This window comes from Palaemon carinicauda, chromosome 38, assembly GCF_036898095.1.
Source record: "Palaemon carinicauda isolate YSFRI2023 chromosome 38, ASM3689809v2, whole genome shotgun sequence".
In the NCBI taxonomy this organism is placed as follows: Eukaryota; Metazoa; Arthropoda; class Malacostraca; order Decapoda; family Palaemonidae; genus Palaemon; species Palaemon carinicauda.
In genome coordinates, this window is record NC_090762.1 from 22746053 (window position 1) to 22757894 (window position 11842).

The 11842-nt window shown below is 43.5% G+C and overlaps 1 protein-coding gene across 1 annotated transcript in view; it reads left to right on the forward strand.

The window, feature by feature from the left end:
- LOC137630463 (succinate dehydrogenase assembly factor 3, mitochondrial-like) overlaps window positions 1–9057 on the forward strand; it is a 60078-nt gene extending 51021 nt beyond the window's left edge. The window contains exon 3 of the mRNA XM_068361940.1: window positions 8378–9057. Coding sequence (XP_068218041.1) covers window positions 8378–8649 — 272 coding nt within the window. The 3' untranslated portion in view covers window positions 8650–9057. The remainder of the gene's footprint in view (window positions 1–8377) is intronic.
- The last annotated feature ends 2785 nt before the right edge of the window (window positions 9058–11842 follow it).

The following is an 11842-nucleotide window of genomic DNA, read 5'->3' on the forward strand; positions in this document are numbered from 1 at the left end:
TCCCTAATTCCATATCCTTTTAATCTGTCTCTTGAAATGTTTTTAATGTTGTTTTTATGGGTTGTTCGGAAGGCTTAGAAGCCTTTCGCATCCTGGTTGATTTGGCGGGTGGTCAAAGTCATTTCTTGAGAGCGCCCAGATTAGGGGTTTGATGAGGTCCTGTTGTATGGGTTGCAGCCCTTGATACTTCAGCTCCTGGGAGTCTGTCAGCATCCTAAGAGGATCGCTGGGCTCCGTAAGGAAGACAGACTTACAAGGCAGAGTAATCGTCTAAGTCGACTTCCTTACCAGGTACCTATTTATTTTGGTTTTGTTATATTGATAACTGTCAAAATGAAAAAACTCTTAGCTTATACGATGTAAACATATTTAACTCTGGTCTCTACCCACCTCCTTGGGTGTGAATCAGCTATTATATATTCACCGGCTAAGTTAAATATTTAAAAATGATATTTTAATTATAAAATAAATTTTTGAATATACTTACCCGGTGAATATATAAATTAAACGACCCTCCCTTCCTCCCCAATAGAGACGCAGTGGGATGAGAAGAAATTGAAGGTTTTGTTTACATCCGAGAGTGGTATCTGGCCGACAGTTGGCGCTGGTGGGCACACCCGCAACCTGCATAGCGTTCGCTCGCGAGTTTTTTATGTGTGTCTGTCGAGCCGCAGAGTTGCAGCTATTATATATTCACCGGGTAAGTATATTCAAAAATTTATTTTATAATTAAAATATCATATTACAGTGCAGTAAGAAGAATTGTTTGGAATATCAGTGTTGTCAGGTATATTAGGCAGAGGAGAATATGTAAATAATAGGCCAGACTATTCGGTGTGTGTGTGTGAAGGCAAAAGGAAAATAAACAGTAACCAGAGTGAAGGATCCAGTGTACTACTGTCTGGCCAGTCAAAACATCCCATAACTCTATAGCGGTAGTATCTTAACGGGTGGCTGGTGCCCAGGCCAACCTACTACTTTACCCAGCCATAGCTTTTATGAATCTTGTTGGTAGAGTCCTAGTTGCCTCCCATTTCAGAGGTACCCATGTTTGATTATGCTTTGAGACAAGGTAGCGTCCACTCCCACTCACAACACGAATTTGGATGTTGTAGGGCAGAGGATGGCACCTGAACTTCATAAAACTAAAGTCCTTCTTAGGCCTAAATACTATCTAAAATTGAAGCAAAAAGTAGACTTACTTAGCTGGTTATCTAAAATTTTACCTTGACTTTATCAGAATATTAAAAATCGATATATGTTTATGTAAGTGATTGAGTAAATAGTGAAGGGGAAATTAATTTTGGTGACACAATGAGCCATACATATTTGAAAATTAGAAACCTTGTTCCCATATTTAGAAGTTCAGAAAGGGAGGCATTTATGTACCGTGAATCTGAGAATCCATTCAATATACAGTATGTGCAGTGCTGATTACCTAGAGGTAGTTTTCAATATTAATCTTACCCGATGATCATGTAGCTGTCAACTCTGTTGCCCGACAGAAATCTACGGTCGGGATACGCCAGCGATCGCTATACAGGTGGGGGTGTACACAACAGCGCCATCTGTGAGTAGGTACTCAAGTACTTCTTGTCAACAAGAACTCAATTTTTCCTCTGTCGTGCCTCCGGCAAGACCTACTAATACGCCGTCCCTAACTGGATTTGTTTTCACAACTTTTTGGTGAAGTACACTATTCCAGTTTTGAGCTTTCGCTATCCAGGGGTTTTATCTTCATTTCAAAACTTGAACTCGTTTTGGATAGATTTTATTTTGGTGACGAAGAGAGTATGGACTCTCTTTCACTTTTAAATGGCCGACCCTTCCCTTAGACGGAAGTGTTGGTGTCGAAGAGAGTATAGACTCTCTTTCACTTTTTATGACCCACCCTTCCCTTAGACGGAAGTGTGTTTAGGTTTTTGGTAATTTTGCTTAACAAAGTTATAGATTTATTTTATATCTCTCCGCCATTTATAGGCCTCTTCGATTAACTTTCCATTTATTATAAACTTATAAAAATTAATTTTTATGTTTGTTTATATGCGACCTTTCCTAATAGTAGGCGGTCCTTACTTGGAACCGAAGTTAATTAACATTGAGCCCGTCATATCGTTTTTCCTGTTAAGAATTTATGCTACAGTATTTTAATTTTAATGTTTTTGAAAGAATTTCTTTGATAGTCTCGTACTGTTTTCAAAGTTGAACTAACGTTTTGTTTAGTCTCCGCAGTTGTTGACGTTCAGAACGTTCAACTTGCGCTCTATCGTTACGATAGAGAGAGAGTATTTCACGGTTTCACGTTGCAGTAAGAGTAAACCGATTCTAGCGTTTCGTTCATTCTTTCTTAGCTTAAATGGTTTTAATTCTAATAAAGGAACTTTTTATTTGGGAAACCTTTCAGTTTTTTTCCTTTAACAAATAATATGTTTTAACGATATATATAATTGGGCTCTTCTCTCAGGTTCTAAGTCAAGAGAGAGAGAGAGAGAGATAGAGACGGAGGGAGAGAGAGGAGGATAAACGTTTCGTTCAAGCGGGTAACGTTGTTCTCGTTTTTTACTCTTCTCCCTAGTCGCTATAGGGGAAGAAGGTAAAACGTTTCTAGAGTTTTATTCTTGTTCCCAGGCTTTATGCGGTGAGAGATTTTAAACGTAGTTTATTTGATCTAGTGTTTAGTCTCTTTTCCAGCCACTGAATTCTTTATCTTTCATTATGTTTTTCTGTTACATTGTAATACTGTTTTCGCAATTACTACCTTTTAATGAAGGATAGGATTGCGTGTTTCAGGTACAAACCACTTAAAGTTTCGAGTTCAGTGAAATAAGTGCAAACAGAAAATCAAAAGTGATAAAGTGATATGCGCAAAGTGTTACAGTGTTGCGTTCGAGGGTTCGTCTGTTCGTGCCAGTTGTTCACCTAGTCCGATACCTCTTACAAGCTCCCAAGCCCAGGGGAGAAGTAATGTCGAAGGACTTATGGGTTCCACAGGCCTTGATCGACGAACAGACGTTTCCCTCCTTGGTTTCGGGTGTATCTACACACGTTGCCGACGTGATCACCCCACCCACACAAAGACGAGAGAGCCCATTTATTCCTCGTCTGCGGAAGAGGTTTCTCGCAGAAACCATGGACCAAATCTTGCAGCTTTTAAGTGCAAGTCGGTCCCTTCCGCGCAAGTCCAACGGCCTAGGTGTAGCCACTGGGTCAGTTCGGACTCGCTGCAGTACGACAACTGCACACCTCCCAAGAGAGGCAAGGTGGTACCGCAACAGGCAGTAACTCCGTCTGTTGCCGCACCAGCTGTTTTAGACCCTCAGTCACAACGGACAGTAGCTCCGTTTGTTGTTGTCTTTCATAGACCCTAGTGGTCCATGCTCCAGACTATACAGTCTCAGCTTGCTCCTTCATGCAGGAGTATCGTGCTGGAAGGTTGACAATGCGCCTGTTAACCTACAACCCGCCGAGGTTGTGCGCTCAGCAGATACTGCGGCTGCCTGCTCCCACCCTCCACCTGTGAGAGCTCCACCACCGATGCGCAGTCCGCCCTGCCAGACGCATGTTCTTGCTGCACCATCTGCTAACATGCGTGAGCTACCGCATCAGCAGTGGGAAGGTTCTGTAGAGCTGCCGGGTTCCAGCACTATGCGGCATTCTCCGCAGCCCATGCAGCATGCTCTGCATACCTTACAGCATGCTCCGCATACCATGCAGCATGAGCCGCATACCTTACAGCATGCTCCGCATACCATACCGCATGCTCCTCAACCCACCGCAGCCCCTCCCACGCACCAGCACTCTGCTTTTGTTGTTGCCAGCTCCCACACTCCGACTGCGGAGAAGGTTGACGATGCACCCGTGGGCCTACACCTCCCACGGTTGTGCGCCCGGCATGGCTTCCTGCTCTCACACTCTTGTTGTGAGAGCTCCTCCACCCATGCACAGTCAACCCTGCCAGATGTATGATGACTCCCACACACAGAACACTCCGTTGCCGTGCGTGAGCTACCACAAGCTGCCGTGTTTTGACACGGTGTGTCAGCCTCCGCAACACACTGTGGTTACCGCCACTCGCCAGCAGCAAACTAGTCAGTCAGGAGTTGAGGCTTCCCCACACAACTTTGGTTGTTGCCAACTCACAGACTGTCATACAGTTACATGACGTTGCCTTCTGGTCTGCTACTTATACACCAGTGCTGTATGTCCTCACGCTCCTGTTGTGGTTGACAGTTCAGTTTTTGACAGTTCACAGACTGTCAAGCAGTTTCATAACATTGCCTTCTGGTCTGCTGCTTTTGCACCAGTGAAACCCTCACTGAGAGAACCTAGCTTTTCTCGGATATGGTTCCTGTAGATGAGAAAGTGCTGTTCTCCCTCCTTCTGATATTCCCTTGAGGACTCTGTCATTTGGAGAGGAGCCTTAAGCTGCTTAGCCTCCTATGGACCTTTATTTAAGCATAACATGCTTCCAGGGAGGGTAAATGGTTCCGCTTCAGTCGCTAACCCCGTCTGTTGCCACACCTGCTCCCATAGACCTTGGGCTTTGTTGCAAGACATGCAGTCCAAGCTTAGTCCTTGATAGAGGATTTTTTACGGAGAAGACCCTTCTTGCCAACGACCTTCCTACCGGTTGGTTGTACGCCCTGTTGACGCTGAGGTATCCTACTCACGTCCGCCAGTTGAGATGGTTCCTCCACCGGTGCGACCCAGTGTGGGTTGCCAGTCGCACGTTGATGTTATGCTACTCTCGGAGGTGGTTGTGGACGTTCAGTGTGTCACTGGGAAGACGTTCAACAACCAGCAGAGGTGACTTGTTGTGACGCAGTGCGGCAACCTCAGCAACCCGATAAGGGGTTGTCTGTACTACCCAGACAGTCTAAACAGTTTCGGGTTGTCGCTGTACTTCCTCGCTTCCCCATGGTTGACAGTTCACAGACTGTGCAGCAGTACCATGATCTTGTGTCCGGCTCCGTCACGCATCCACCAGTGCGACCGGATTCAGCGAGTCAGACGTTGCCCACTCCGTTGCCGTTTCCTCATCAGTTTCGGATGAGGAACCCTCTGATGAGGACATGGCTGAACAAGAAGATCAATCCCCAGCCCTGCTATCCATCCAGAAGATGCTGAAGAAGGAATACGGCCCTGTCAGGCTGTGGATGAGTCTGGTTAGGACACTGTCATCCGTGGTGCATTTGGTGTCACTTGGAAGACTACACCTCCGTCCTCTTCGGTTTCATCTAGCTCTTCACTGGAAAAGGACAAGACGCTAGAAGCGGTCTCGATCCCGGTTTCCGGAAGATAAGTCTGGTCTAACCTGAGGAAAGGACTTTATCAACCTTTTATAGGGTCTTCCCCTGACTGTTCAGACTCCCAACCACGTTCTCTTCTCAGACGCATCGGACGTAGGCTGGGGTGCGACCTTAGGCGGTAGGGAATGCTCGGGATTATGGAACTCGCGTCAAAGGACAATGCATTTTAACTGCAAGAAGCTTCTGGCAGTAAGTCTGACCTGGAAAAGCTTCAGGTCTCTCCTTCAAGACAAAGTAATGGAGGTCAACACGGACAACTCCCTGCTTTGATGTTCATCTCCAAGCAAGGAGGGACCTACTCTCTGACATGGTGCGAGTTCGCTAGTGTCCTCCTCCTGTTCAACAGGTCTAGACTTTTCACTAGTAACAAATTTCTTCCAAGGCAACTTGAATGTCTTAGCAGTTTGTCTCAGTAGGAAGGGACAATAATTCCAACATATTGGACCCTCCACAGAGATGTATGCAAGAGACTTTGGGTCACCTGGGGCCATCCAACCATAGATCTCTTCGCAACCTCGATGTCCAAGAGGCTCTCAACAGACCCAGCAGTGGTTCTTTTAGATGCCTTTCTACTAGATTAGTCTCATCTAGATCTATATGCATTCCCTCCATTCTAGTTTGTCAACAAGGTACTGCAGAAGTTCGCCTCTCACGTTGGGACAAAGTTGACACTAGTTGCTTCCCTCTGGCCTGCGGGAGAATAACTTACCGAGGTACTTCGATGGCTAGTAGACGTTCCCAGAACTCTTCCCCTAAGGGTGGACCTGCTACGTCTGCCACGCGTAAGAAGGTACTCCAAGGCCTCCACGCTCTTCGTCTCACTGCCTTCAGAGTATCGAAAGACTCTCGAGAACTAGAGGTTTTTCGAAAGAGGCAACCAGAGCGATTGTTAGAGCAAGGAGAACATCCACCCTTAGAGTCTACCAATCGAAGTGGGGAATCTTCCTAAACTGGTGCAAGTCAGTATCCGTATCCTCGACCAGTACCTCTGTAACTCAAATAGCTGACTTCCTCTTATATCTGAGAAAAGAGCGATCTCTTTCAGCTCCCACTTTCAAGGGTTACAGAAGCATGTTGGCATCAGTCTTCCGTCACAGAGGCTTAGATCTTTTTAACAATAAAGATCTACAGGACCTCCTTAAGTCTTTTGAGACCACGAAGGAGCGTCGTTTGGTTACACCTGGTTGGAATTTAGACGTGGTTCTAAGATTCCTTATGTTAGACAGGTTCGAACCACTTCAGTCAGCCTCCCTGAAAGATCTCACCTTTAAGACTCTTTTCCTGATATGCTTTACCAGCTAAAAGAGTCAGTGAGATTCATGCCTTCAGCAAGAACATCGGATTTTCATCCGAAACGGCTACATGTTCTACATCTTGGTTTTCTAGCCAAACACGAGCTGCCTTCTCGGCCTTGACCAATATCGTTCGTTATTCCAAACTTATCGATATGGTTGGAAATGAACTAGAAAGAGTATTATGTCCTGTAGAGCTCTTAAGTTCTATTTTAAAAACCTTTATGAGTCCCGTCTGAAGCTTTATGGTGTTCAGTTAAGAATTCATCTTTGCCTATGTCAGAGAATTCTTTATCCTATTATTTTCAGACTGTTAATACGAGAAGCTCATTCCCTTCTTAATGAGGAAGATCAAGCTTGGCTGAAGGTAAGGACACACGAAGTTAGAGCTATCACAACTTCCGTGACCTTTTAATAAAATAGATCTCTGCAAAATATTTTCGACGCAACCTTTTGGAAAAGCTAATCAGTGTTCGCGTCTTTTATCTTAAGAATGTCCAGTCTCTTTACGAGAACTGCTACACTCTGGGACCATTCGTAGCAACGAGTGCAGTAGTGGTGGGGGCTCCACCACTACAATTCCCTAATTCCAGAACCTTTTTAATCTTTCTCTTGAAATATTTCTGGGTTGTCCGGAAGGCTAAGAAGCCTTCCGCATCCTGGTTGATTTGGCGGGTGGTCAAATTCTTTCTTGAGAAGCGCCTAGATTAGAGGTTGTGATGAGGTCCTTTAGTATGGGTTGCAGCCCTTAATACTTCAGCACCTAGGAGTCGCTCAGCATCCTAAGAGGATCGCTAGGCTCAGTAAGGAAGACGTACTTAAAAAGGCAGAGTAATGGTTCAAGTCGACTTCCTTACCAGGTACTTATTTATTTTATGTTTGTTATTTTGAATAACGGCTAAAATAAGATACGGGATACTTAGCTTCTTTGTTAACATGTATGCTGGTCTCCACCCACCACCCTGGGTGTGAATCAGCTACATGATCATCGGGTAAGATTAATATTGAAAAATGTTATTTTCATTAGTAAAATAAATTTTTGAATATACTTACCCGATGATCATGAATTTAAGGACCCGCCCTTCCTCCCCATAGAGAACCAGTGGACCGAGGAGAAAATTGAGTTCTTGTTGACAAGAAGTACTTGAGTACCTACTCACAGATGGCGCTGTTGTGTACACCCCCACCTGTATAGCGATCGCTGGCGTATCCCGACCGTAGATTTCTGTCGGGCAACAGAGTTGACAGCTACATGATCATCGGGTAAGTATATTCAAAAATTTATTTTACTAATGAAAATAACATTTTTCTTGAAATTAGTAATGTGGGCAAATTTTAATTACAAGGTAGTGGAATTGTTTTAAAACCAATGTTCATACAGAAATATGGAGGCAAATTAGGAAACCGGGCTGCTTTCCCTGTTGTCGCCGTAAGCTTGTACAGTAGCATCATACTTTTCCAACTAGTGTTGTAGCTTGGTCAGTAATGATAATAATGATGATAATAATGCAATGTGTTTTCTGAACCTCAGTGTAACCGCTTCTCTTAAACTTGAGAATACAGGATTATCATTAATATTGTTCAGAAAATTATTTTAAGCATTTTACTGTAAAGAAATGGAAAGACCTCTGGACTGACGTTCACCGAGTAGTATGCTTAGCTTCTTTGTGGATAGGCATTAATGCCTCAGTTTAAGTTGTATGTTGAAATGGAGCTTTTAATTTTGTGTCAGGCCCATTTGTTATGTAAGTTTTATAACTGTTTTCTTGATTTCAGGGGATCAGTATGCCCGAGATGAATTCAAAAGGCACAAGGATGCAAATGCGGAACATACTAAGACCTTCATGATGGAATGGACTAACTATGCTATCACGCTAGCCAAACAGCTCGGTTTACGTGGTGCGCACACTGCTCGTTCTCTGGGTAAACCAATAGAAGAGCCAGATTTAGATAAGTTTAATGATGAGCAGATATATCAGTTGTATGAGTTACATGAAGCTGCAAAAGTGAAGAAAGCAGAAGATAGTGAAGAAAAAGCAGAAAAATGAATTGCTAGTAAGATTTCTTGTTGAGATTTTATTTCATACTGTAATACTGTAACTATTCATTTTTTATTTTTAGAACTGCATTGTTTTTTATTCGGTGTAAAATTGAATATTTACACTAGTGGAATGTTGAAACATGATGAAATACGGATTCTGCATTACAGCTGGTCCTTGACTTACATGGGATTTAATTACACAGATATGAAAATTATGTCAAGAATTTTTTCATATTGTATTTACGAAAGGAATCCTTAAACCAGTACAGTACAACACTGGTTTGTTTAGTATTTGCATTGTTTTAGATAATGATGTATAGATGATTTATTAAATACAGGAGGATTTGGATATGTATGCAGATATACTTTATTATATTTTGTTTATAGAATTTGAAATTACAGGAATACTGTACAAGGGACCTTTTGGAACAAATCCTACGGGCAAGTTGAGGGTCAACTGTATAATAGTTGAAAGATTAAATGTTCATAGTAAAGTACATAATTAGTACATTCAATTACCGGTAACTAAAATAAGGTGCAATAGTGTGTAGAATTAGCAGCTTTTGGTCAAAATTGGAGAAACATTCAGTTTTAAAATGTGTAACAGAAGAGATGCCTATGAAATATTCAATAACTTATTTTTTTTATTTGATTTTTTTTATTTGAGAATATATTCGAGGTGTATATTTTGAGAGATACTTCAATCATCTCATCCATCAATATGTAAGCTAATGGTGGTATATTGCTGCAAGTTGGTTAGAAAGAAAATATAGATGATGGCGAAGTAAAACAGCTAGAAGTTTGGCTGCAGTACTCTGTATTAACTGTAATTTGATATTGCCCACAGTGCTTAGTATGTATGCAGGTATCCCAGTCAGGATGGTATGAAATATTTTGTTAAGATATTGGCCTAGAACCTTTGGTGACAATTTACAGCAGGAGAGAAAGGAGATGCAGACACATACTTCCTTGTCAAGAAATAACACTCGCACTTAGGCTTACTTCAGCTAGAGTTTAAGATTGTTATGAGCTAAATGGCATTGGACTAGGGTAAGTTTTATTAAAAACTACTATTTATTTTCACCTTGAGATTATTTTAAATTAGTCATATCAAACTGTGTTTTATTCCTCTTTTATGTTGCCAACTAACTTCTTTTGAATGGGATTTGTGGTAGAGTAGTCATTCACTCTTTTTTTCATCTTAAGTAGTTAGTCTCTACTGTAAAATGATTCCTTACACATCTATACTTTTCTGTAATTTGGCCATGTTATGCAAGAATTTATAAGATGAGCGTCTTCAATACTCTATATTTTAGACAGTTAAAACACTGATAGGCCACAGGAAGAATGAAGTTATACCTCAAAAACTTGAAGTAGTACTCAGAAAATTGATAAACATAGCACCATTAGTAAAAAAGCTTCCCTATCTCAGGATAGATTTGGAACTATTCCATTTTTACTCTTTGCATTTAAGCTTATACAATATAACATTCTATTGCTCTATAACTGGAATACAAACCATCATTATCTATAGGGGTATTACTTTCGGCGAAGCTGAAAGGACGAGCCATTAGAATTTTAGCGAGGGTAAACTACCCATCCCGCTAGTTAAAGGGAGGTTAGCTATCGACACCCCTTGCTCACACACCTGGGATTGAGTTTCACTTTGCTTTTGGCTCGGATGGAGAACGGTTGTTACTGCTCTTCCTCCTCTCCATTTTGGACGGCCATTAATCTGGTTTTGCCTTTTCTTTTTTAGTGTGTGTGTGCGTGTGCTGAGTTTCTTCCACAGCCATACGTACTTGCACTGGGTCGGAGAGCCTCATCTGTGGCAAGTCATGTCCACTATGGAAACAGATCTCCACAGCCTTTGCACCGTCTGCAGAGGACAACGCTGTGACGAAAACAACAAGTGTGATGAGTGCCAGAAGTGGTCTGCCTTCCTGTGGGAAAAGTTTGGGTGCAGGCAGAAAAAGAAATTTAAGCAGGACTCTTCTCCTTTGAAGGCTGCTTCCAAGGAGAAGAAACCCAAGGCTTCTTCCTCTACCTCCCGACCTTCCTCCTAAGCTCCTACTTGGATGGCTTCCTCCAGAGGCGCGACGAGTAGTAGTGTGGGCCATTTAACACCTGGTCAACCTCGGTCTTTGAGAGACGGTGCTGCCTCCCCTAGTGAGGCGGCCCTGGCTCTCCCCCTGAGCGAGGCCTCATCTCATTCTCCTTTATTGCAAATTTAACCTTCGTTGGGTTTACCCGGTTCTCCTTCCAAGGAGGCATTGCTTAGGTTCCTGCAGCCCAGGTGTGTCAGCGTCAGACCTCGACCCTTTGACCTTAATCAACGTGGTAGTGTTGGAGGACTCTTCTGCTGCCCCGCCAGCGGTTCCTGTGGCTGTGTCTTTTGCATCATCATCTGCCGCCGCCGAGGTCTGCACTCCTTCCTTTGATGAACATCCTTCGGGGGAGGAGCACAGTCCGAGGCACATCTCTCCTGCGAGTGTTCCCCTTTCCAGTGAAGGGCCACTCATAGAGACTCCTCTTCGGAAGACTGCTGACGGTCAGCTTGCTGATCCTACATTCGTCGTTCAATGTTGTGTTGGTGGCAGAAGACCTCGCCGTGTCCGTCCTCCCTCCGCATTCTGGGTGCTTCTGGTTCCTTGGCAAAGAGATGCCTCTTCACTTCATCACCTCCAAAGTATTCCTCTTCAGAGGAACCTGCCCAGCCTGACACTTTTGGTTCTCAACCTTCGCCTTTATCACTGGCCTCTCCTCAACGAACTTCGGTTCGTTCGACGCCTGCAAGGGATCGTTCACGATCTCTTCCTGAGGATGTGTCTTCTCATGAGGGTCACATTTCTCCACTGGAGTGCCCAGCAGCAGTTTATCGGCAGCGTTCTCCATCTCGTCAGGTATCTGCTCGACGTTCACCTGCTCACCAGGTTCACTATCTATCTACAACACGAGAATCGCCCACTGTTCCGTCAGCTAGTAAATCGCCTGCACGTTCAACCTCTCGTAAATTGCCTGCTATGTGTGAACCGCTTGCAGCTTGACAACCACCTGCTCTTCCATGTTCTCCAAAATCACTTGCTACGTATGAACCGCTTGCAGCTCTACATTTCCTGCTGTTCCAGGTGTTCGGAAATCGCCTGATCATCAGCACCGAGAACAATGATCTACCCGACAGCATTCTCCACAGCGTTCAC